Source organism: Asterias amurensis, chromosome 4 (genome assembly GCF_032118995.1).
Source record: "Asterias amurensis chromosome 4, ASM3211899v1".
NCBI lineage: Eukaryota > Metazoa > Echinodermata > Asteroidea > Forcipulatida > Asteriidae > Asterias > Asterias amurensis.
Genome location: NC_092651.1, coordinates 26491055 through 26517284, shown reverse-complemented (window position 1 = coordinate 26517284; position 26230 = coordinate 26491055). Strand labels below are relative to the sequence as shown.

At 36.9% G+C, this 26230-nt stretch overlaps 1 protein-coding gene across 2 annotated transcripts; it reads left to right on the top strand.

Moving 5' to 3' along the window:
• The first annotated feature begins 268 nt into the window (after positions 1 to 268).
• LOC139936349 (ATP-dependent DNA helicase DDX11-like) lies at positions 269 to 25681 on the top strand. 2 transcript variants are annotated; one of them, XM_071931152.1, is made up of 23 exons: positions 269 to 377; positions 4302 to 4519; positions 5621 to 5730; positions 6191 to 6305; positions 6837 to 6923; positions 7535 to 7720; positions 8113 to 8220; positions 8652 to 8739; positions 9565 to 9779; positions 11139 to 11291; positions 11863 to 11909; positions 12356 to 12548; positions 13647 to 13685; positions 14091 to 14217; positions 14960 to 15082; positions 15954 to 16139; positions 16616 to 16719; positions 17144 to 17362; positions 18507 to 18613; positions 19631 to 19715; positions 20125 to 20200; positions 21839 to 21993; positions 24206 to 25681. In XM_071931152.1, exons 2-23 carry the CDS (start codon positions 4355 to 4357, stop codon positions 24263 to 24265), a joined length of 2748 nt encoding a protein of 915 aa, XP_071787253.1. In that variant the 5' UTR covers positions 269 to 377; positions 4302 to 4354; the 3' UTR covers positions 24266 to 25681. The 2 variants fall into 2 exon arrangements, with proteins under 2 accessions (XP_071787253.1, XP_071787252.1); XM_071931151.1 differs by having other exon boundaries at positions 14091 to 14232.
• Positions 25682 to 26230: the final 549 nt, after the last annotated feature.

The following is a 26230-nucleotide window of genomic DNA, read 5'->3' as shown; positions in this document are numbered from 1 at the left end:
TACCACTAAAATACTAGGTGTTTTTCTATTTTTATTGGTAAAATAATTCTGATGAAGTGTCCGCAATATTATCTGAAAAATAAATTTAGAATTGAGACATAATAAACTTGATTTTGTTAATGCATTTCATTAATAAACTTATGTGCTTTTAGGATACATAAGATTTAATCAAAGGAAGGTGGACCGGCGTTCTAAGGAAATATATCCCCGTTTTTTTTAAATAGTACGCTCTGAAGAAATTGAGTGGCGCGCGCATTTTGACGGACAATATTTTTGAGAGAAAAAGACTGATGACATGCACACTGCATGTGTGTTTTTGTGTGCACAATGTTTTGCTCAAACATCAGAACATAATTGAGAATCAAACAGAATTCTAGGTGAGTATTCTAAACGTGAAAAGTGCTGCTAAACTTAGGTTGGAAAAGGGCCAAAAATAGTTTAATCTCTGTTTGTAGTATTCCTGAAATATTCGTAATAATTCAATTGGTTTGTTAAATTGTGTTTACTATTTCTTTTAACTTGGTTGTGTTTCTGTGCCCCTCCTTTCTTCCTCCTTTACTCTAAACATGGAGGAATAATTTTCCTCCATGCTCTAAACAAGTAAATTATCGTAGCGTCATACGTTATCGACCCTCATATGTTTTCGGTCCCCAACTTTGATTCCCGTTTTCCAACTTTGATTTCCCGAAATTGTGCAAGCTGCACCTGTGACAGAAGCTATGCAGTTTACTCACGGTCTGTATTTTCATCAGGCTTAATCATGCTGAGAATAAAGTTTCCTGTCGTTGGTTATGCTCAAACATTTATAAAATGATTGATTTTCGGTACTAATCACTAGTGCATTATTATGCCAACATTCAAAATGGGTCAAAGAAACATCATCCAACCTCGAAAGTTCAAAACAAAATTACTATCTGCTAGATTGAGTTTCATTCTGCTTTTGTCACTAGATGGATCACGTGAGGTGGTTACTATTTGGGATATGGTGTGCAAATGTGGGGAAAATATTAAAATATTTTAAGTGAAAATAACAACAATTTTTAAATTTTATTAACTGCATACCGTAATAAATTCCGATAAAGCGTAATAAATAAAGCTACAATAAAGAGAAAATATCATAGATTGGTTTCGTTTCTCCTGAAACCAAACATTACTGGTCTGTAATGGGGGAAAACGGATTGTTATGAAGTGTGTGTTTTACTTTCATGCCTTATGATATCTCTGGATTCTAATATAGTAGCCATAATGCCTTAGGACAAAAATGTAATTAAATTTGTTAAGTAGTAAATGAATAATATTTTTGATATATTTTGCACGCCATACTAGCTTCTGAATATTCAATAATATACCAACCAATGAAAGGTGAGAAAAACATATGACGTTGCTCCAATGTCGTGCATGCATAAGCACTGTTAATGGCGGACTGTCTCTCGTAACGTAAAACCAAAACTTTAAAAATTTCAACACACCATGAAGTGAAAGTGTTATTGTTAAGAAATTGGATAGATGATTTGAAAAAAAAATATTTAGTTTTTGATTGTGAACAATTTTCCTGTTATCCTACTGAAAACACATGACACCATGATAGTAAAAGACCTTTTGTTGACCAATTGTATTTTTTTCTCTACAAGTAGTGAATAAGGGAGAATATACAGTAAGCCTTTACTGACTACACTTTCCTGTCATGTTTGTGGAAATAACAGTTGCGATAAAATAACGAAGGTTTACGTTATCGCAACTATATGGAAATAATTGACTTTTTTGTTTAATATCCATCATATCTACTTCTAGAAACTATAAGGCTCACCTGTGAGCCTTTAGGGGTTCATTATTTAGGGCCTCCTTAACGCTACATGTTTTTCAAATCAGCGTTGATAGGTGAAAGTTTTACGACCATTAGCTAGCCAGGACTGTAGTTTCCTGTGTACTGTACACCTAAAGCTTTCCCCAACCTACTCAATATACATACTTCTACAAAATGGTTTAGTCCAACTCGGTCGTGGCTCGGCAGTTCGGCGAGTAGGCTGGTGTACAGCGCTTGGTGGTCGAGTGACCAAAAGATAAAGGGTTGAGCATAATGAGAAGTCAAAAAACGTGCGATGCGCGGGAAAAACAACAGTGAGTACCGAGCAGAAAATTGCATTTTTTTACGATGTTTTAAAATTCACTCAACAAAAAAGAAATACAAGCATTATGAATGTATATTGAGTATGTAGGGAAAGTTTTGGTAGTGTAGCACAAAAGAAACTTCAGTTATTGCTGGCTAACGGTCGTAAAACTTTCACCTATCAACGCCGATTTGAAAAACGTATAGCGTTAAGGAGGCCAAAATACTAGACCCCTATAAGGCTCACAGGGGAGCCTTATAGTTTCTAGAAGTACAGAAGTTGCAGATAGCCCTACACTTGGAATTGTTCAAATAGGTATCACAGGTTTTGAGTAAAAATCAAATGAATTTTGAGTGTGAATTTTCTCAACTACCTCTTTTTTTACCGCTTATGCCGATATGCCGATTGTCCCCGACCGTGCGCATATTTTTTTCCCATGAAAAGTTAAAATATCTTTTAAAATGTAACCAGGCATAATAGACAATTGTACCAAACAATTAACAAAAATCATGAATTTGGCAAAAAAAAGTTTTTTTAATTATGGTGAAAAACATGGAAAATCCAGGGGAAAAAATGAAACAAACATAGATTTGAAATCACTAATAAAAAGTAATTATCACTCCTTCTTGCTACTTTAAAATTAATTCCATGAAATTGACTTTTTTTTTTGCGTCGATTACACTTTTTGGTGGAATTACCCTAAAGCTAAATTTTTATTTGTGGCTTATTCAAATCTGTTTGAAAATGATTCATTGCATCAGCAGGCGGCATTCATCAGTTAAGGTAATTTAATTTCAACAGTTTAGCTTTCACTGGTCAACTTAGATCATTTATTTCATTGGATCGCAGAAATTATTCAATTTCGTTCAAGCCAGTAGCAAGGAGTGGACAACCTTCAGTTTTATCAATTGGAGATAGGTCATAGAAATTCAGCTGAAGAATGGTAAATATTATACACATAATGAATGTTTATGAGTGCAATGGTGCGAATATGTTCATGAGTTGAAAGATGGAATGTTCTATTCAACGAGGCGGAGCCGAGTTGAATAGAACATTCCAGCTTTCAACGAATGAACATATTCGCACCATTGCATGAATGAAAAACATTCATTATACAATTTTCAAAACAAACAAAGCGTAGGCCTACAATTTTTAATTGTAGAAACCGAATGCTAGTAATTTTACTAATTTTTATGCCTTGCAGTAACACCTGCAGCCTTACCAAAGGCACGCGCACGCAGTGATGTTTTTACTCAGCTTTTTCGTTCCATCCGAAAAGTACTTGTGCACGCTGGCAGCGTGCAATGGTACTTTTCGGATGGAACGAAAAAGCACGGTGAGTGACTCAGCGTCCTCAGCGTGCAATGGTACTTTTATTTGCTATATAGCGATATATCGATATTTCGATTAAAACCAAATCCATCTGATATCGAAATCGTGTCCAAATTAATATCGCGATATTCGATAATATCGTGATATCGCCCAAGCTTACTTGGGTGTTATATAGTTAGTCTTAAACGGTATGGGTAACTTTTGTAGGAGACAAAAACACAACGTCCATAGATTTACATTAAACTCACACAGTTTATTAAAGTAGTTTTTGAGAAATGAGTAAAAAACGAAAAAAGTCACTAAAATAATTGTTTTCTCTAAAAAGGAAAATGATTTTATCATATAAATTTATTTTCGTGACATTGAGAAACTACAGCACCTCAGATAATAAGCTTTCTGCTATCATTATCTTCAAACAGTGTAAGTTTAAAAATAATTTTGTAAATCTATGGACATTGTGTTTGTGTTACAAAAAGTACCCAAATCCATTAAATGTCAATAAATGAAATAGATTAATAAAAACAAACCCGAATGAGAATAATAGAATATGATTATTTGTAATGCGCTGGTATACATCATCAGGCATGGTGCATTAAATTGAATGCAATAGAAACTAAAAAGAAACCCTAGTTTTGTCAAATTAGGGGAGCATTCATGATTTGGAATGGGTTTTATGAAATTGTGTTACATGTATTTTTGCAGAAATAGACCAGGAAAACCAATATTAATTTGTGCTATTCGTTGTTATAATGTTGTTGTTGATAATGATTTCTAAAAACTAAGGTACTGACAGAATGCAACATTGAAACATGATGAGAAACCAAGAGAATACAAATTTTTACTTCTTTGTTTGTTATGCAGGAGTTGTTGATACAGGGACAATTTCCAGAGCAACTGCCACTCTAACATCAACCATGGACATCTCCGTGACCTCATGCGAGGATGATACCTCCCCCTCGACACCCCTAAGCTTCCCTTTTCCTTTTACCCCGTACAACATCCAAGAAGACTTCATGAAGAATCTCTATGCCACCATTAATGAGGGGAAGATTGGAATATTTGAGAGTCCAACAGGAACAGTTGAGTAAAGTTTTACAGTTTTGTCACTTAAAAAGTCCCTTCAAAACCAGGGTCCAAGTTCATAGAGGTGCTTTAAAAGCAGAAAATATTGCTTACACATTTTTTGCTAAGCAGAAATGAGCAGGATTGCCGTCACAAGTTGTACTTGTGACATAGTAGTTTGGCTGGTAACCTTATTCTGGTATATGCATACCTGTAAGCTTGTGTTTGTGCTTAAGCAGCTTTGTGAAATTTGGCCCATGCCTTTGACTTGTCAGATTTCAGGAATATTGTCTTTGATCTTCTTTTGCTTTCAAACTTGAAGGCAACACTCTATTTCTGTTATTATTTTGATTGAGTCTGTTAATACCTGAACCACTGTTGGATGACCTGTATCATGTCAAGATTTTCTGGACTGCCTACGACGGTTTTTAACACCCAGAACAACTTTGGGTGCCATCAATGGACTGTTCCGGCTTTCCACTAAGCTCCGCCCACCGCACACGTGAGCAAGACACGTGTACGAACACTCCCAATGACATTCTTCACGATTCTGCCGCGCGTGCCAAATATACGCGCACGCATGACAGAGTTTGTCCGACCACAATCATTGCTGTGATTGGTCAAATGGGTGAGCGCGCACAGTTTGATTGATAGGCAGGCCGGATCGGTCCATTGTTTTGCGGACAGTTGGACTACTGGCCTGAACAACGTCGTGCAAGACCCGTGCCTTTTTCACAGCTGTTTGAAGTCATGGAGTGATAACAAAAAAACAGGGCTTGAAATTTACACTGAACCACAGGCCGAGGCCAGTGTTTTTGCGTCAACCAGACAAGTCCGACAGTTTTGTGTGTCTGAATGATCTTCCACTTCATCTTCAATTTTAAAATTATGTTCAATTGACTTTGAGTCAGACAAGTATCCTTCATTTATGTTAAGTATTACCCATAAGATCAAATAGAAAGAGAGTGTAATTTTGTAGAAAGTTTTGTTCTCATACAAATTATCTGGTCCAGTTAAAAAAAAACAGCTACATGCCTCTTGGTCTTGTGATTTTATTCACTAAATTCAAGCCCTGTAATTTGTAAGATAATAATTTGGTCTCAAACTATTTATTGAAGGGTAAATCTCTCAGCTTAATCTGTGGTGCCCTCAAGTGGCTGACTGATTTTCAACAGAAAGAACGCGAAGCGATTGAAGCAATAATCAAAGGAGAAAGCCAAACACAGGGGTAAGTCACTGATTAATATAAGTACATGATTAGGATACTTTTTAAACATCTAAAACTACAGTTGTATAATAATTGTTATGGCTTGTCTAGTTCACCGAACCCAAGCTCTGGTGTTATCAGCAGTGAATAATGACAGTGTCGCTTGAGCAAGACACTTAACCATAATCAGATAATTGCTTTGTAAAAAGTTGGGAAGGTAGTGCATTCTGCTCTCCCAGCCAGGCTCCTTGTGGATGATACCTATGCCTACATCTTTACAGACTATGAAGGGGATAACCCTGTTTCAGCCCCCAGGAGTACATAAAGGTGGCTATAGGCTCGTGGTGGCAGTTAATTTGGGTCGATAGCCCAAATCAGTTAAGTGTAGTCCCCACATTGAAGTGGCTGTCCCGCCTTGTGATGTTAGGCGATCTCTCATAATTTCTTTTTAACAAAATGTTTATCTGAAATGTTATCACAGGGACAGTGGAGAGGCGGTGATTGACTTGAAGAAAACTCCCACAAGCTCAGAGCCTGACTGGGTTCTGGAATTTGACAACAAACGAGCTCAGATGGAGAAAAATACCCTGCTCATTGTAAGTGGAAGTCAACATGTGTGCTTGTTTTAAACCTACATTTATCCACTGTTAAAAAGTAAAAAAGGACCATCTAAAGCTTGTGCCAGAAGAATGATTTTGAGCTCCCCTGCACCGTAAATGACTGCAAAGAAATGTCTGGGAAATTGCAAGTACAGCACATAGGCTAAGTGTCATTCTGGCCGCCTGCATCCCATATCCAACTCGGCCTTTGGCCTTGTTGGATATGAGAAGCAGAATCACTATACTGTTTTGTATCTAAGTCACCCATTCAACATGTGATACCAAATTGTATTGAATGATCAGGCAGTAGAAGAATTTTAACACTTGCCTCGTTCGTTTTCACATGTAAGTTGCCGGAAATAATTGCAAGTATAAGCTAAGAGCACACAACAAATTTTGTTTTTATTGTCATTTGTTGTCATCAACTCTTGTTGTCATCAACAACACTCTTGTTGTCATCAACAACAATAAACTTATAACTCAACAGCAATGAACCTTTGAATAAAAAGCTTTTGTTTTAATCTTCAGGAGGAGCATAAGCAGATATTGAAGAGAGAAGAAAAGTTGCAACAAATGAGAGATGAGATCAAACAAAAGGCCATTGTCAAACGAAAGGTACTACAAAAAAAGAAAACATCCCTAAAATAATATCTCCTGGAGCCGATTTCACAAAGCAAAAAATTCATCGCTAGACAAATTACCAGTATTACCATAGTGATTTGTATTGTGACATCACACTTTTCTTAGCAACTATGATTGATTTGCAGTTATGATCAATCTTAGCTCTTTGTGAAATCGGCCCCTGGATGGATTGGTTGCTCCATATTTTTGTCGCTGGGTGTTGGCTTTGCTGTTTAAAGGACGGGCATTTTGTTTGTAACTGGAAAGATTTCCATGATTGGGTTATGACAACTTTGTTGATCTTGGCATTTTACACTGTTTTAATAATGTGAAGGTTGGAGACTTGTAATATTGTTTCCACTTTCATGAGGACTCTTTTTATTGAAGAATTGGTGCATCACAAAAAGTTATTCTGAACCACTTGCATGTCATGTGCTTGTGCTTATCATTTCATCTTTTTCTTTTAAAATGTAAACAGGGGGGTTGGGGTTGATGCTGATTTCCGCTTGTGATTTTGATTTGTGATTCTAAGGAGCCAATCGACCGTGTTTTGAAAGAACTTAAAGAATAATTCATCAACAATTTCATTTAACTTTCTGTGGTAGCGATTTTCTCCGACGGACAAGTCCGATATGTCGCAGCCTCTAGATGAGAACGATAACCTTGAGAAACCAGCAGACAGTGATGAAGACAGCCTCCTTGTAGCTGATTATCATAGCGACGATGAGATGACAACATCTTGTGATTCTGGGGAGGATGATGAGGAGGATGCTGAGCCTCATGTCACTAAGGTAAGACACTTGGTTTGCTTGAGGGCTTTTCTTTGTGAAGTTAATAACGAGAAGTCCCCTCGATTCACTCAGCGAAAGTATTTCTAACCTTCTGCCCAGGTATTAGCTAAAAAGCTTTCAGACCTGAGAAGTCCCCCCCTGATTTCCAAAAATATACTCCACGGTAGGAGAGAAGTCTCCTGAATTCTGAAAAATCTTTTCTCTTGATGTAGAATATAAAGCCAGACAAGTTCTCAAAAGTACATAATCTACCTTGCAAGCAGATACACATAGTGTAACTTTCAATGGTAGTGCTATTGGCAAAGTGATGATGGTTTTTGCCCTCTTAAGGTTGAAATTCGAGACATGATTTCTATATAATAATTGACTGTCTATCAATCCTTTGCTTGCAGATATTTTACTGCAGTCGAACTCATTCTCAGTTGAGTCAGTTTGTACACGAGGTCCAGAAAAGTCCGTACGGAGAAACAACGAAAGTAGTGACTCTAGGTTCAAGACAGGTAAGGGGCTTTGTTAAGACACAGTTCATTTCATTTCATTTATTCTGGTTGTGAAGCCAAGAACTCTCAGCAAAGTGAACCAATTCACTGTACTAGCCAAGAACCCATCGGAGAGGCGTTAAGGTAGAAAGTTTTAGTTTTAGATGAGGAAAACTCAAAAGAAATATTCCAGGGAAAACCTATGCAATTTATGTTTTCTCAGTCGTCGTTCCGATGACAGATTGAGCCTAAACTTTCACAGGTTTATTATTTTATGTGTTTTTGAGTCATAATATATAGTCTAAACACTGGTTTTTCATAGTTTCCAATTTTTTCTGCGCTTTCAAAAATTATTTATATACATGCTGCTTCCGTAATCCTACTATCTAATTTCACCATGCAATTTCCATATAATTTTGAAAGCATCCCGTTTCCTCTTTTATTCCAACCAGAATTTGTGCATCAATGAATCGGTTAAAAAGTTGCAATCCCAGAGTTTAATCAACGACAGATGCCTAGAACTGCAGAAAAAGAAAAAAGGTAGGTGACCAAATAACCAAAACAATAAGCCTTTTTGAGATATGGCGGACACAATGCTACAACACTAAAAGGTTTGGGTATATTTGTGTGTTTGTACACTCAAATTAAACAGTACACTCCTATCACGTCCATCATACCTCAACAAGGCTCATTGAAATTATAGCTGTATAGATTACTACACTGTTAATAATGGCTCTTATAATTTATGCAGTGCAAATCCAAGAAATGACCATTGCTCTTTGAATAGTGTTAGCCTTGGTCACTTCATTTCATTCCTTAATGGAATGGCATGGTTGGCTTGTGCGTAAAGCTCTCGCCTCTCACCAAGGTGACCCGGTTCGATTCCCGACCGGGGCCACATGTGAGTTGAGTTGTGCGTTGATTCTCTGCTGTGCCACAAGGGTTTTCCAGAACATCCGGTTTTCCTCCCTTGGGAAAAAAATCAAACACTTTTGATCTTGGCTGTGCTCCGTGGTCATAATGGGTTGATGTGACTGGCAGCCAAAGACGCCTTTCCATGCCTGCTTCTCGAACACGTTGTAGCCGCGTCCTTCGCAACTCAGCTCTTAGCTGCGAGTAAGGATGATTAGCCCCCCAAATTATTATTTATCTAAAACCCACAATCAGCTCCCTTGGGAGTAAACAGCCAAATATGTAAGGCACCAGGCTCCAAGCTAGATCAACCACAAGAACCATTATTTAATTTTTGTGGGTTTTGATGCTTACACTTACTCTATGTAGTTATTGTTATAAATATATAATCACACGGTTTAATCACAAGTTTATCAATTCTAATCGAAATGTTTACCGCCATCCACTCAACAGAAAAGAAGGAGAAGCACAAAGAAGAAGATCAAATCAAGTCCAAACGGAAGAAGACATCAGCGTCTGGATGTCCATTCTATACTGCCGGTCAGATGGACACCTTCAAATATAGAGTGGCCTTAGAAGTCCTGGACGTTGAACAACTCCTGTCCATCGGCAAGGAACTTAAGGCTTGCCCGTACTATGGGACTAGGTATACCATTCCAAGTGCAGAGGTAGGTACTAAGAAACTTCTTTTTCTTTTTTTTGTAAAAAGACCCGAATCTTGTAAAAGTATTTTTTTAAAGTGAGAATTCATAAAGCAATTTCAAGAAGATGTGAACAAATTAAATCAAGAAAATATACTTTGCAAACTGTTTACCAACCAAAAGGATCTACGGTATAAGTGCACAAAAAAGTTAATGGCCCGACTATTCAACCCCTAGCAGAGTCTCTCGTTCGACGGTAGAAGAGTCTTTCTCACTTAAGTCTTTGAGAAAGACTATGCTAAGGTTGAATGGTCGGGCCATTAACTTTTTTTAAAAATCACATTGAGAAACATTTTTTAATTTCAAGTGAACGTTTGTGGTGACACCTTGTACAGAAATTGTGGGTTGTAGTAGTTCTGAAAAGAACTGGTGTCTGTAATAACTTGATTTTGATCAGTATGCGCTGATTGTCGTCAGGAGAGAGATTACAGTTGTTGAAATTACAATTCCATTGCCTTGGAATGTGTTATAACTTTCTGTGTACAATACATTGTTTCCATTACCATGTTATTTGCTATTTTATGCTGGTGAAAATATGTCAGAATTTATGAACATGACTGAATTTATCTTGTTTCAATTTTTATTGCAATTTATTCTATGCAGTGTTTTTGTGTGAATATTGTTGTTGTAATTTACCAGTAATAATTTGCAATGTTACAAACTGTCTTTGACAAGAATTTCTACTGCAAATTTGTTTGCCATGGATATGTATATTTATTTGTTGCAATTTTACCTCCGTGCATGATATTTCTATCTTGTAAGTTTTTTTAAAGATACGTCGCGATTCTGTTTTCTGTGCTTTTCTGCTTCACTTTCTGCTTTATCAATAATTTAAAATTTTAACTTTTTGGTTGTGACTATTGGTTGATCATTGTTTTTAAACTGTTTTTTTACTGAAAGTTCAACCGGGACATTGAAGGACTTTAGTTCTGTCGTGTTCATTTCCTGGCTCTATAAACAATGAATTTGTCAGTAGCTTTTTGCTTCTTGCGAATTAAAAAGTAACATATCAAGTAATAAACCACGAGGGAAACAGACTGGGTTGATTATTTGGGATTGAACAAAGAAAAACTGACTGGAGCAAGACTTGAACCAAAGACCTCCAAATTAACATGTTGGCTCTCTACCAACTATCCAGCCCTATGTGGGCGGTCTCCCTATTTTGCTAGTATCTTTGTTCAGACCAACAACATAGGGATGGATAGCTCAGTTGGTAGACCGATGGTACTTTAATCCGGAGGTCGTTGGTTCAAGTCCCACTCAAGTCAATTTTTCTTGAAAACAACATGAATGAAAACCTAATTCCTTAATTGATTGTTTTTCCAGCTGGTTGTTCTGCCTTACAACACCCTCCTTCATTCCTCAACCCGTAAGGCCTGTGGGATACGACTGGATGGGAATGTAGTCATCATCGATGAGGCACATAACCTCATTGAAACCATCTCAAATGTCTACAGTGTAGAGGTCACAGGAGGTCAGGTAAGGCATGAGGCTGATAGAAGAGGTTTGAGGAAGTTAGATGAGGTATACTCGTTATGTTCAGTGGAAGTGTAGTTGAAAAGTCAAGTTTGCAGTGACGCCAAATGATAAAATCTTCCTTTTTGAGCTGTTGTGTTTCTGATCACGGGGCCCAGTTTCATGGCTCTGTTTACCGTAAGCAAAGATTTGGCGCTTACGGAAGCAGGGAATTCTGTGCTTATGGCAAGCGTATTTCACAGGTAAGCGGGGAATTTTTGCTTCTGCCTGTGCGTACTCCACGTTGCTAGGCATTCTACGCTTGCAAGGCTAGCGCAGAAATTCGGCGCTTGCACGCAAGCGGGGAATCTTGATCAGAAGCGCAGAATTCGGCAGTAAGCAGGGCCATGAAATTGGGCCCAGATCCAGCAGTTGTAACCACCGGATGTTTTGATCAGTATTCTTTTTCCAAAGCATATTGATTGAAACAGCAAACGGGAAAGTATATTTTTCCTGCTTGATTCCCTTTGTATTTGATTATGAGTGAAACTATTTCTAAAACATTTAATTACATTTTTGTCTTCATCTCTTTCAGCTTTGTCGAGCACACTCACAACTCAGTCAGTACATGACAAAATACAGGTGAGATGCATCTTCACATTTGTTTTGGTCTGATCAAGATTTTATTGAACGCCTTGAAGACATGGTGTTTCGTGGGCGAGTGGTTAACCGCACCGAACACAAGCTCTTGTGTTTCTGACAAGCAGATTGTGGGTTTGAGTACCGGTCGTGAATGAAGACCATTGTTACTGCATCTGATAAAAAGTTAAACACAAGTTTGATAGAATTGCCAACACAGATGAATTTCCACGAAAGATCGAAATTTGTAAATTACTTATTTTTCTCAAAAGCTATAGTTAGTTTGTTTAATGCAGAATATTGCTCAATTTTCAGAAGAGGTAGTAATTCTTTGACCATCTGAAGGACTTTAATTTTTAGAACAGCCTCCTCTTTTATGTACATGTAGTTGTCACCAATAAACTTGTTTTCCCTCCATGGAACTATGACCACAATTTTTCACATTTTAGGAGTCGGCTGAAGGCCAAGAATCTGATGTACATCAAGCAGATCTTACAGGTTCTTACCGGCTGGATCCGGATCTTAGGAGGCAAGACGGATTGTCCTCCAGATTCACAGAAGACGGGTCCAGAGACGAGCAAGCTGTTCACCATCAATGACTTTCTCTTTGCTACTCAGATAGACAACATCAATCTCTTCAAGGTAAGTTTGCTCTGTTTCAATTTTTTTTTTGAATTTTTGGTGATTAAAACGTTGTTCAATATCAATTACTTTGTAAGTGTCTTAATGATAACTTTTTACTTTGTCACTAAATTCTTTCGTTGGTTTTTGATGATTAAAAGCAAAACTGAGTAATGTAACTATTTGAAATTTATTAAAAGGCATATTGATAAAAAAAAACTTGGAAATACTGTCCTAAAACAAAGCATGTGTACAACCTTGTTTGAAGACATTATTTTTCACTAATGTTATTTGTCTTGCATTGATGTATCCATTATCCATCATTATCTCTCTTGTGTTTTTCCTGTCTTTTTGTTATGCTCTCTGTATGTTTCTTTGTCGCTAATTTTATTTTCAATCATCTGCTTTCTAAAAATATTGTCATGTTATTTTAGAAGTGTTAATTTTGTTGAAGATCTTCTTCACGTAAGGATACAGGGCCCAATTTCGTAGCGCTGCTAAGCAAAAACAATTGCTTAGCATGACAATTCTCACTTGATGAAAACAGGATTACCAACCAATTTTCCACATGAATTTTAGGATATAAAAACAACAGCTGAAAACCAGTAACAAGCAACATGAAACAAACGGGAATGTTGTTAGTAATTTCGTTCTAAGCAATTTTTTTGCTTAGCAGCTCTATGAAATTGGGCCCTGGTCTGATTATATCAACCCAGTTTTCAGACAGTATAATGGCTGGCCTATTAAATTAACCAGTTTACAATGCAGTTTGTATTGGTTACAGCACACCACTTTACCTTAAACAGACCTTTGAGAAAGTTCAACTTGTGACCAAAACAGCTCTGAAATCAGCTCTGAAATGCTGTATGCCTTCACTGCAGTTTTTGTTAAAGAATTTGCATTTGCAATTTCTTTAATCAATTTGAAGTCTACAACTTAAAATGTTTTTTTTTCTATTGAGATTTTTGAGATTTTGTTTTATTTTTTAGTTTTCCCAAATACTGTTTCAAGTAAGATTCGTTTAGAATTATGCTGTTTTCATGCTAATTTTCCAATATATGGCATTACAGGTATTTCGTACAGGGTTAATATTTTAATGTTTTTTTGTTCACTCTGTAGTTGCAGAGATACTGTGAAGTTAGCCAAATCTCACGAAAGGTAAGATGTTCTTGCATAAAATCCTGCAGAATCCATTTTATGAAACTTGCAGTACCGTTTTTCTTCTGTTTCTGTGTTTTACATTTTGATAAACAATAGGATGTTTAGCTGCATGTTACGCAATCAAAAACATGAACATGAGAAAGTTTTAAGCATACGTAAAGTTACAATTTTTCAGGTCAGGTGTGTACGTGCAGACACCATACATGAGCATGCAATAAGCCCAAAGTGGTGACGTCACCTAGAAACGACACAGTTTTCTGACGTTCACATTCACGTTTTTGCTCGCATAACGTTCAGCTATTAAACCTCACTATTTACTCTTAGTCTTTCTTCTGCCCTTCTACTCCTTATGTCTAGTATTATTGCGAGAGTTAGTAATATTTGTGTCATATTGTTTTTTAGCTGAATGGATTTGTCGAGAAATACCAACCGACGGTTAAGACTGAAGCGGACCACGCCCCTAAGCAGTCTGCAATGACGAGATTCCTTCAAGAAGTCAGCCAGAAATCTAACAAGGAGACAAAACAAAGTACAAACCCCTCAGGTACCAGACTGACTTATTTTGAATTTGGTTTTACCAAAATAATTCATATTTTTATAACAAGTGTTTTATATTTTGATGGTTTTAAAATAAGGTGATAAATTTGAAATCAAAATATGGACATTTGTAATTAAACACATGTAGATTGGCATTGAGGTATGTGCATGCCTTTGTGTATCGCCCCATTCCTGGGTACATTTTTGTTTACAAACTACAAAGACACCAATTGAACAGCAGACAAGTATTGAGTAACTCTTTGCAGATGTTGTACTCAACAAACTCACTCACTTTTTATTAATCATTCACACAGCAATTATTAATTGGTATATAAGTAACATTGAGGTAACTGTGACATCAGTGTTTTTTTTTTTAACTTTTCATAAATTGGTAGAACAGAAAATTAGTACCTATGATTGTGGCTGTATAGCCTGTGCTGCCAAGTATGTGGTGCACCAAGCTAAATCAATCACAAGAACCCTCTCTGTCCTTATACTCCTAGGTGAAGAGAAGCAATAGTTAAGTGTTTTGTCAAGAACACAAGTGTCATGACCCTGATGACCTAGCTACCAGAACTTGAGTCTGATGCATTCAACCGCTTTTGCCACGACTCTCAAGAGGATTGCTTATAACAAACATATCAACCAATTTATAACCTTTCCATATTCAACAGATTTCTTATAGGCACTGTGTCACTGATTTTCCATTTTCTCTTTTCTTTCTGAATTTGAAGATGCGAGTGAGAGGAAAGAAGAGGAATGGCAGACGTTCTCATCTCCTCTCCTTCACATTGAGGGATTCCTCTTGTCTCTTACCAACGCTGATAAAGATGGAAGAGTTGTTATCCATAAACAAGGTACTGTAGTGTAGGCTTTGCTTTAACCCTTGCACCGATAAGTGTAACCACTGAATACTCGGTACTTACCCAAGTTTTGTGGAAAAAATAATCAAAGGCATAATACTCAGGTGGGATTTTGAACCTATACGACCTTTGCGATTCCAGAGCAGTGTCTTACCAACTAGACTACCGAGATTGCCCAGTATCTTTTCTGGTTCACACAGTTTTGAATAAGCATACATGTACGATACTCTTTTGTTCATTTTTGTTGTTGCTGTTGATAGCTTTTGTATATACACGATACAACTCGGGTGCAAGCTCAGAAGCAAAGCTATGCTGATGTCCCCTTATGTAGCTGATCAGCTTCGATGTTTCAGTATAAACTTAGTCTTGTAATGTTTTTAATCAAAATTAATATTGGTGCCAAGTCTACTTTAAGTAGGCCCTTACTTAGCACTAATTAACACTTTTAACCTTTTTTAGTGGTGGAAGTGACATGGCCAAGCGGTTAAGAGCACCGAATTCAAACTCTGGTGTTTCTGATCAGCAGAGTGTGGGTTCGACACTTAAGCAGTGCTTCGTCCTTCGGATTGTGTTCTGTAAACATATGTAAAGAAAACCAGTGCACTTATCAACAACAGAAGGGGTTTGCTCCGGTGTTCCTGGTTGTGTTTGGCAGCATATTGCGTCACAACAACTTGTAAACCATTATTTGGTGCAAAGGATTAGGTCTAATGATTCAAACTTCGTTCCACTCACCTTGTAGTAAAAATACCTGGCGCTTTGTATCCTTTGGCAAAAGGCGTGTTATAAATACGGTTTTTATTAATGCTTAGAGGATGAAGTATTTGCCATAGTTACCTTGCATTTTTGTTGTTTTTTTCTGCAGACTTCCTTGGCAAGTCTAGTATAAAGTTCCTTCTGCTGAACCCAGCAGTGCATTTCACTCAAGTATTGAAGGAGGCCAGGGCGGTGGTCGTCGCTGGCGGAACCATGCAACCAGTGGATGAATTCAAGCAACAATTACTCTACTGCGGTGGAATTAGTCCAGATAGGATTGTGGAGTTCTCATGTGGTAAGATTTCACAGGTTTGGAATCTATTAAAACCAGATTTTACAAATCCTTTAGGATTTTTTTATTTTTAATCCAAAAAGTGTCATGAAAAATTAACAACCAAAATGACCTTATAAACAACTGATCATAATAGTTTTTGTTGGGGCTACCAAAAATAAGAGCTATGTTTCAACTCTTCTCAAGATAGTTCTTGTTTATATTGTAGCCCTCATACAAAAAAAATCTTAAAATTAGTTTTTACAAGTAATCATTCTTTTTAGTTTTATTGACTGGAATTTGTTTGCAGAATTTAAAAGTACAGCAGGTACCATGTTTGAATGTTGTTTATGTATGTAACATCTATCCTTGTGTCCGCCCCCAAACCCCCCCCCCCCCCACCCCAAAAAAAAAAAAAAAAAAAAAAACAAACCAAGATCAAACAAAACAGTTATAAATGAAAAACTCAATCTAGCTACATTTCTATTGGTCGTTTTTAGGTCATGTGATATCACCTGAGCAGTTGCTTCCAATCTCGTTGGCTAAGGGCCCCTCGGGCATCGAGTTGGATTTCACGTACCAGTCACGTGATCAACCTAAAATGGTAAGATGTTACAAATACGAGACAATCATAGAGGTGTCTGTCCTATCCAAATAAACAGTGTTTTATGTTTTAAGGCCCGGTCCCACTGCAGCTATAACGAAAACCATAACGATCACGATGCAAAGAAAATGCATTCTATTGGTCGAATTCCCCCACGCAGAATACGCACACGCTCATTCAACCAATGTAATGCGTTCTCTTTGCGTCGTTATCGTTACCGTTCTCGTTATCGCTGCAGTGGGACCGGGCCTTTAGGCTTCAGGCTTGAGTGATTTTTACTAACTTGTCTTTTGTAACTTGTATTTTGGCTTATCTTTTGCTGTTTACATTTAAGGTTTTGCTCCAGCAGTTTTTCTTTGTGAAGCGCCTTGAGGCCCTTGCATAAAGGGCTCTATAAAAATATTATTATAATTTTTTATTATAGATGGATGAAGTTGGTCGTGTCCTAGCCAATATCTCAAATGTCGTTCCTGGTGGTGTGGTCTGTTTCTTTCCATCGTACGACTATGAGAAAAAGCTTCACGCCTACTGGGAGAGCACCGGACTAATCAAGCGTATTGAAATGCGCAAGAGGATCTTCAGGGAACCGCGCAAGGCGGGACAGGCTGACTTTATACTGGGACAGTATTCAAGTTTCATTGAGGTGAGGATGATACAAACTGACTAAGAGGGGGATTCGTACACTGTTAAAACTTGATGAGACACTTGCCTGATCCCACTGCTGCCACCATGTAATATTACTATATTGGTACACTTGTATTCTGGAGTATAATGTGTTGTTTTATTACTGACGAGACATGACTGAATCTTACATGAATATTGTTTTCATGAGAGAGTGCCTATTAGATTGACCTAGTGACGTATTGGGGTCAGGGTATATTAATACGCTGTGTGCATAGATAAAGTAGTACCTTCACAGGGTCTCTACCAACTGAACTATTTATCTCTATTGGCACTCTCCCGATTATTTGAAAGTATATTGTTAACAGAAATAAAGAATAGTCAACATTCAGTGCTTGTTAAGAACTACTTTTGTACTTGTGGAGGTATGAAATCGGCCGGGAACAACTAATAATATAATAATAATATTGAAGTCTTGTATTGCGCAAGCATCTACCAAACAAGGTACTCAAGGCGCCAAGTGTATACAAACTTTCAGAAAGATAGGTTATTGCAGTAGTGAATTCTGAGACCCAGTTATGTAGCACGATATAAGGGTTTACAATGTGCCACATCCAGGAACACCGGGGCGAACCCCTTCTCTTTTTGATAAGTGCACTGGGTTCTTTTACATGCGTTACAAGACATTATATGGGACCAACGGCTTTACGTTCCATGCGAAGAACAAAGCAAAGTGTCTTGTTTAATGACACAAGTGTCACGGCTGGGGATTCAAACCCACACTCTGCTGATCATAAACACCAGAGTTTGAATTCGGTGCTCTTGACCGCTTGGCCACGACTACTTTCCCTTACTGGATTGAGGGGACTTTTCCTCCTTCACTGCCTTGGAATGAGTTTTTTAATGGTTAGACCACTCGGCCAGGATGCTTTGCAGGGCTTCATTTAGACTTGCTTACCTTAACTGGCCTCGAATAAACCCATTGCACAACAGCAACTGCCAAGGTACCCTGTGCTTTTGCTGTGGTGCCCTTTGCAAAGTTCCAGTACCAATCAAAATTGTTGTAACAGAAGTGCCCCTGCACAAGCAAAGTTCAAGGCCCTGCATTCATCTCTAATGATCTCAAACCTATTTTAAAAGCATGTTGGTTTAATTGTTTTGGTCAGAAATGTTCTTCAGGTGGTGCTATGGCATCAATGAATGGTGCCATCCTTATGTGTGTGGTTGGAGGCAAAATGAGCGAAGGCATCAACTTCTCTGATCAGCTCGGAAGGTAAGACGTCTTATTTCAAGGAAGATTCTTTGGATTATTGTAAGAAAGGGATGAGATAGTTTGATCTGAGGTCAGACTTTCTTGGTAGTCAAGAGGCTAATATTTTTCTCAAATTTGAAAATAATTCATGCTATTGGATCGACACTGAGCGCTATGTGGAAGCTCGGGCCTGCCAAGTGCTTTCTCTCCAGATGTTCTGATCCAGCATGCAGGAGTGTATAGTTCCTCAGCGCTGGCCAAGCCGGTCTTTCATTTCAGGGTGTCTAGGAAGGAGAGACGTCTTCTCCCACGAGAGGCTTGCCTTGTGTGGGCTCCCAGAGGATGGTTGGGCAAGCGGCAAGCTCTGAGTGGCGGACACAGTGCCCTGCAAGCTTGAGGCGGTGTTCACGGATCTTCTCTGTAGCCTCTGCGGAATCTAAAGGCCTGTCACATGAGGCAACTTTTACAAGCAACTTGGAGGCAACTAACTGCAGTGTATGCTACAGGACCACCTTGGTAGCTCATGAGTAATTTTGCAAACAATGTCTTACGATTCCCAAGGAATGTATGTGGACATTCAAATGTGAATGAATTACCTTCTTGAAGATTGCCTGGAACTGGTTGCCTGTAAATTGCCTTGTGTGACATGGCCCTTAAACTCCAGGGGTTATCAAAATGTGGGAATGCTATCATTTCAATGTGTCTCCTGATATCTGGACCAAAGTTTCAGACTCTTTTTCAGCAATGACCTTCATCTCAAAAAGACATTTCTCATGATGTCCATGTTGTGGGAAAGTATGCATATTATTATGAAACCTTATACCAAAATTAGGTACATCTTGCCAAAACTCATATGATTAGAAAAAGAGCAGTTAATTTACTTATTTCAGGAATTTATTTCTATAATTTAAAGGAAACAATAATTTAAAGGAAACAAGTAACTTTGAATTTTTGTTGTAAAAATGAAAAATGAACTATTGTCTTAGCGTTTTGGAAACAAAATGTCAATCTGGCAATATTTTTAATTCTAATTTTTAGATGTGTCGTCATGGTGGGTCTTCCGTATGCAAATATAAAATCTCCGGAACTGAAGGAAAAAATGGACTACCTGAATGCAACAATGGTAAAGCAGTCTTACCTCAACACCCCCCCCCCCACCTTTCCAAATCCTTTTCAAATGCTTCTCTGTATCTTCAACTATCACTAATGAGTTATCCTCTGAGTTTCGTTTGTCCAATCTTTTGATAACTAATTTTATTTTTGACTGAACTGCTTTGATCAGTTTGAGTGTTTTTCTAAATGCTTATCTCAATCTGTATCTTTTACTGTCACTCATGAAATATTTTGCTATCCATTTAGCTTTGATCGCTTGTCAAATATTTTGATGACTAGTTTTGTTTGTGACAGACTGCATTGATCATGATAACACAAACCCCTTTTCTCTGTCATTCATGAAATATTTTGCTCTCTTTTGTGCTTCATTTATCAAAATATCTTGATTACTAATTTTCTTTGTGACTGAACTCTGTTAGCCGCCCATCAATGGAAAGAGTGCCGGTCAGCAGCATTATGATAACATCTGCATGAAGGCTGTCAATCAGTCTATTGGTAAGTGATGTTTGAAGCTTTGTATGGTGTGAATAATTAAAAAATAAACTAAAAAATAGCAGTGAACTGGCGTGAACAACCTTGTGTTAAATCATTGTAAAATGCCACTGTTTGATACCTACAAGTGCTGGCTACAGTGTTATTTATTGCCAAAATGAAAAGAACTGTCTTTGTTAACTTCTTTTTCATAACAAAATGTTAACCATTTGCTGTTGCAGGGTTTGTCCTTGGGTTTTTCATTCTAGCCAGCTGGACATGTTAGCTTTCTGTTCATTAGTCCCCCAAGCTTCTTCACTTATCCACAGTTCATTTGTTTTTACAGTGCCATTTGAACTTAAATTTAAAACAATATAATGCCATTTCATTTGTATTTATTATCAGATCTATTTATTTCATTATTGTCATATATGTATATTGTTTTGTTATCTTGTTTTGCTTTCTTAGAGATGTGCTGTGCTCCTGTGAATGAAAGGACCCAACACTTATTGAATTTTATCATTTAAAGAATGTGCTTTTGTCATTACTATAATTTGTTATATTGTATGCTAACATGATCCCTTTAATGAAATGTCAAGTGCGGTTTGCGGTAGCAACATAAAATATGTGTAAATTTCTTTTGTGTAGTGTTGGTTCTGAAAACAACAGGTGTTTGACGTTTGACAACTCAACATTTTGATCAATATGCCCACGAAAATTTGCTTAGCATGAAATTTCTTCCTTGATAAAAACAGGACTACCAACCAAATTTCCATGTGATACTCAGGATGGGCAAACAACAGCTGAACACCAGTAACAAGCAATATGCAACAAACAGAAATTTGGTTGGTAATCCTGTTTTTTTTTTTTTCAAAGAAGAAATTTTATGCTAAGCAAATCTTTGAGCTTAGCAGCTCTATGAAATTGGGCCCTGATCATCTCCCTCATTTTTAGAACCACCACTACAAATAGATTTACACATGGTATTACTGCAAACCTCAACTGATTATACTCCCACCATGCAAAGTTTTACATCCCACTTGTTTATGAATTGATATGATGTATTTTTTTTGTAAGGAGTTGTTAATATTACTAATAATTTATAAAAGTGATATTTTGTTCTTCATCCTTATTGGTTTTAATTAATGTTTAATATTTTTGGCATGATATTCTTCCTACTTATGTCTTATATTTCATAAGTTTGCCTCCAGGGAAAATAATAAAAATTATTGTGTTATTTGTTTTCTTTTATCCATATAGGTTCTAATTAATGTTAAATACTTTGTGTGTGATATACTTCCTGTACTCTTGCCTGATATCCGATTTGTTAGCCTTTGGGGAAATTATGAAAATGTTGATTAAACAGTCTGAAATGTCTATTAAAGCAGACACCATATGCACACATGTACAATGTAGATCGACCCTTGTTCGTGATCAACTGTTCCTATTTTGTTTACTGATCAATTATCAGGCCTAATATATCAAGTTTGGGGTTACTTAGTCTAGAAAAATTGTTCATTAGGTTTCATTGTTAGTTATAGTATATACAATAAACTTTACTTTAACATTACAAAGTTACATTTTAAATTTATAAAAAACAATCTTTGAGAAATGATTTTATGAGCTTGAATTGAAGTTTCTTATTCCCTTCTTTCTCAACAGGAAGAGCCATACGTCATAAAGACGACTACGCCACCATACTCCTTCTAGATCAGCGCTACGCTAGGCCGTCCGTACAGAGTAAGCTACCTGCATGGATACAGACCCGTATGCAGACTATGTCTAGGTTCGGACCCGCATTCGCTATGATGAGCAAGGTAAGAGTGATTATTTTATTTTATTTTATTACACATCGGACAGCACAATAAGCACCAATAGTGGGTCGAATAGCAGGCCTAGTCTGATAGCTCACAGAGGCAACGGTGCCCTGGAAACGCTCCAGTAGAAATTGACTATTTCCTCAAAAGAGTATATGTCATTTAGCTGACTAGCTTTGCATAAGTTTTTTACAATCAATCCATCTGTTGGCACAAGTTAATAACCACATGTTTGCAACTCTGTATATCAACAATCAAGTCAGATTGCGGTGCATAAAATAGAGAAAGTGATTTGTCGCTTGGTTGAATCCATCAGCTTTCTAGGCTCCTATAAGCCAGGCATTAAAAATAATAACAATCTGGCTTTAAAGGCAGTGGACACTATAAATAATTATTAGCATAAAACCTTTCTTGATTACGAGTAATGGGGAGAGGTTGATAGTATAAAACATGTGAGAAATGGCTCCCTCTGAAGTGATGTAGTTTTCGAGAAAGCAGTAATTTTCCACGAATTTGATTTTGAGACCTCGGATTTAGAATTTGAGGTTTCGAAATCAAGCATCTGAAAGCCACAACTTTGTGTTACAAGGGTGTTTTTTCTTTCAATATTATCTCGCAACTTTGGCGACCAATTGAGCTCAAAATTTCACAGGTTTGTTATTTTATATATATATTGAGATACACTAACTGTGATTAGTAGTCTTTGAGTAATTACCAATAGTATCCATTGCCTTTAACCTTTTTCGTCTACTCAAAGGGTAGATTTACAGTGTTTATTTATAGACTCAAAGGGATGAAGGAAATTGGAGGTTTTATGGAGATAAATTTGTTGCATTAGAAGAGAGAGAACATGTCGAACCTTGATAATTTTTAATTTGTAATAAAACTTAGTTTTATGTGGTAGTAACCTTATCCAAAAATGTCAAATATCTCATTATGACCAGTAACATTTCCTACCAGGAAATCTTGCGGACTTTCCAAGGCCACTTCTTTTTCGTCAAGTCAAGTATATGTCAACTCACTTTCTCAACAAGGCCCAACAATTGGTTCTTATCGTTTATGATGTTGTTTTTGTAGGTACCTGTGCTATGTGAACTGTCAAGATAACCTTGTCATTATTTGGTATTTGCATGGTTTGTTTGTTCAGGCCACTGTGTTGTTTGCTTAATCAGAATTCATGCATTGTCGCAAGCTATTAACGATATATTATGTAACAATCTCCATTGTGTAGTTTGTGTGTGCGTTTTTTGGGGTATAAAAATACCAAGTTCAGCCCAATCCATAAATGATCATTTAAACCATAGAGGAAGGAAAACAGATTAAAAGCTGATAAAACTATAGTAGAATTTCCAGGAATAGAAATTGTGCCAGAAGGAGGGCGATGCTCTGTTGCTCTTTTATAAATGTATAGATATCAATCTTTAATATTTATTTATTTAGAACTAGTAGTCCGCAGTTTTCTGTACCGGTATATATACATGTATGTGTTGCTTACTTTCTATTGTTACTAATGGGTTTGTTGTTCAATGTATGTGTTTTGCGATTCTGATGTTTCTAATTGCCAATGGAACACAATTTTCTCTATTTTCAATGCAGATACAATAAACATTTAAAGGCATTGTACACATTTGGTAATTGTCAAAGACCAGCCTTCTCACTTGGTGTATCCCATTATAAGCATTAAATAACAAGCCTGTGCAAATTTGGGCTCAATTGGTCATCGAAGTTGCGAGAAAATGGTGAAAGAAAAAACACGGTTGTTGGACCAATTTGTGTGCTTTCAGATCGGTATAAAAGACTTCTTGCTAGAAGTCTTTTATTACTTTAGTGAGAAATTACGCCTTTCTCAAAAACTATGTTACTTCAGAGGGAGTTGTTTCCCAAAATGTTTTATACTACCAACAGCTCCCCAATGCTCGTTACCAAGTCAGTCTTTAAGTTAATATTGGTTTTGAGTAATTACCAAACGTGTACCTTCCCTTTAATATTAAATATTAAATATTTAATAAAACGTCTTGTCTCAGGTAAGATGCTCAATAGGGTTTGAGAAGCCACTCTCAGAAGCTACTCATTCAAGTACACTCTCTTCAAAATTGAAAATTAAATTAAAAACCCACTAACTACTGGCTATCCCAGTGTTGTATTGCACGTTTCATTTGCGTTGATGACACTTTATTGATTGAAAAAAATATGGTTTTTTTTTTCTCTTCAGTTTTTTGCCTTGCGCAGACCTGGATTAACGGACAAACATACATGTGTAGCACCATGTTAGTAACATCTGTGGAACAGCACCCTCAGGCAACGTCTACCCAGGTTCTATTTATTCGTGTGTGTGCATGGAGGTAGGTTCATTCCTGGAAATAACCAACGACACCCACAGTAATTGCTATAATGCCATGATGTGCCTTGTTTTGGTGCCCTTTGCTTATTCCAATAAAAACCTTACATAGAAGTGTCTCTTACCAGAGGGAAATTGTTGTGCCCCTTGTTTTAGCAAAGTTCAAGGCACGTATGTTGAGTTGCTTGGGTCTTCTCTCCTGCAGAGGTGGTCCTTTTATTCCAAACTGCATTGCAATAATTAATGTTTAAAAGAAGAGGACGAAAAGAAGTTATTTAAGATATTTATTTTATTCTGTTGGGTCTGAGAAGTATTCTGCTATATATTTACTTTGCGGAAACATCATTTGTGTATCTACTTGCCAGGTAGATTTTGTGCTTTAAGAGAACTGTCTTGCTTTCTGTTTTCCTACCGCAGAGTAGACAGTTTTCTAAAGTACAGTTTCCACACAAAAACTGGGCAATATATATATATATTGATACCTCACCAATCACCATGCAATGCCTCAAATCCTGTTCAAGTATTCTGCTGTTTGCCTTTGTGGAAAGTGTTTTATTTGTATTACTAACAATGGCATCTTAAAGGCAATGGATATGTTTGGTAATTCAAAAATCAGTTTTCTCACTTGGTGTAAAATAAACGGGAAAAAAAAACTGGCCCTTGTTGCACAAATTTGTGTGTTTTCAGACGCATGACAAAGGCTTCCAAATCTGTCTCGGATTCAGATATTTTAGTGAGAAATTACCTCTTTATGAAAAACTACGTTATACTTCAGATCAGAGCATGGAGGTAGAAACTACCTACATGTTCAGAGGGAGCTATTCTCACAATGTTGTATACTATCAACATCTCTCAATTGATCATTACCAAGTCAGTTTTTGTTAATGATATACTTTGAGTGCTAGCCAAACATGTCCATGTGTTAAGTCTTAAATAAAAAGAACAGACTTTATTTCAGATATATATTTTATACTGTTGGGAAGGGAAGTTTTCTGGTGTTTACCTGCTTAGAAATTGTACCAGTGGCATGTTATTGAGAAAATTTGTGATACCCTTCAAAATTATGCTGCGATAAAAACCATGTCTTGAATTTTGGTCTTCCATTTCTAGTTGTTGTCAATTAATTGCCAAAGAAACCTAATGTTTATATAGTTATGAGAGTAAGGGCCAGGATTAAGTTTTTGTGGCAAAATGTTGCCTTTCATGTGTTTGCTTAGAATTCTGTGAGAATTCTTTAATATTATTGATCATTTCTGTTGATTATAGATTGTGATGTTTGATTATCAATGATATTTGTTTTCTACTGAGAGTAATTTATTTGTATTAATTTCCATCATGTACAAGATTAAAATAAACAAACATGATTAAACAAAGAATGAAACAGTATCTGAAAAGATGCATCTATGGTATTTCTATGGTTTGCTGCATCTCCTAATTGTTCAAAGGGTGACACATAGCTCGATCCAGGGTCTTGTAATTTCAAACATTCTCTGTGTAGATAGCAAACCAAAAATGGCTTTGCGACGCCTTTTGGGTCAGGTGACAAGCGGTTGTTAGAACAGAGTGTTATTTGTCATGGAGTTTGGTGAAGACTCTAGGTTCCTGGTTTCACATTATTACAATGATTATTATCAATTTTGACTTTTGCAGTATATATCCTGATATGAAACTGTTGATTGCTTTGGAAATTGGAAATGATACATGGTTGAACACTACACTCATTCGTGAGAACTGTATAATTGTCTTTGTCCTCTGTAGTTTCGACTTCATTAAAAGCAAAATTATAATTGGAAACATGCGACCAGGACCCCGATTTCATAGAGAAAAACAATTAGGAAGTATAACAAAATTGCGCTTACTGGAAAAGGGTTACCAGCTGTAGTATCGTGTCATTTGCAC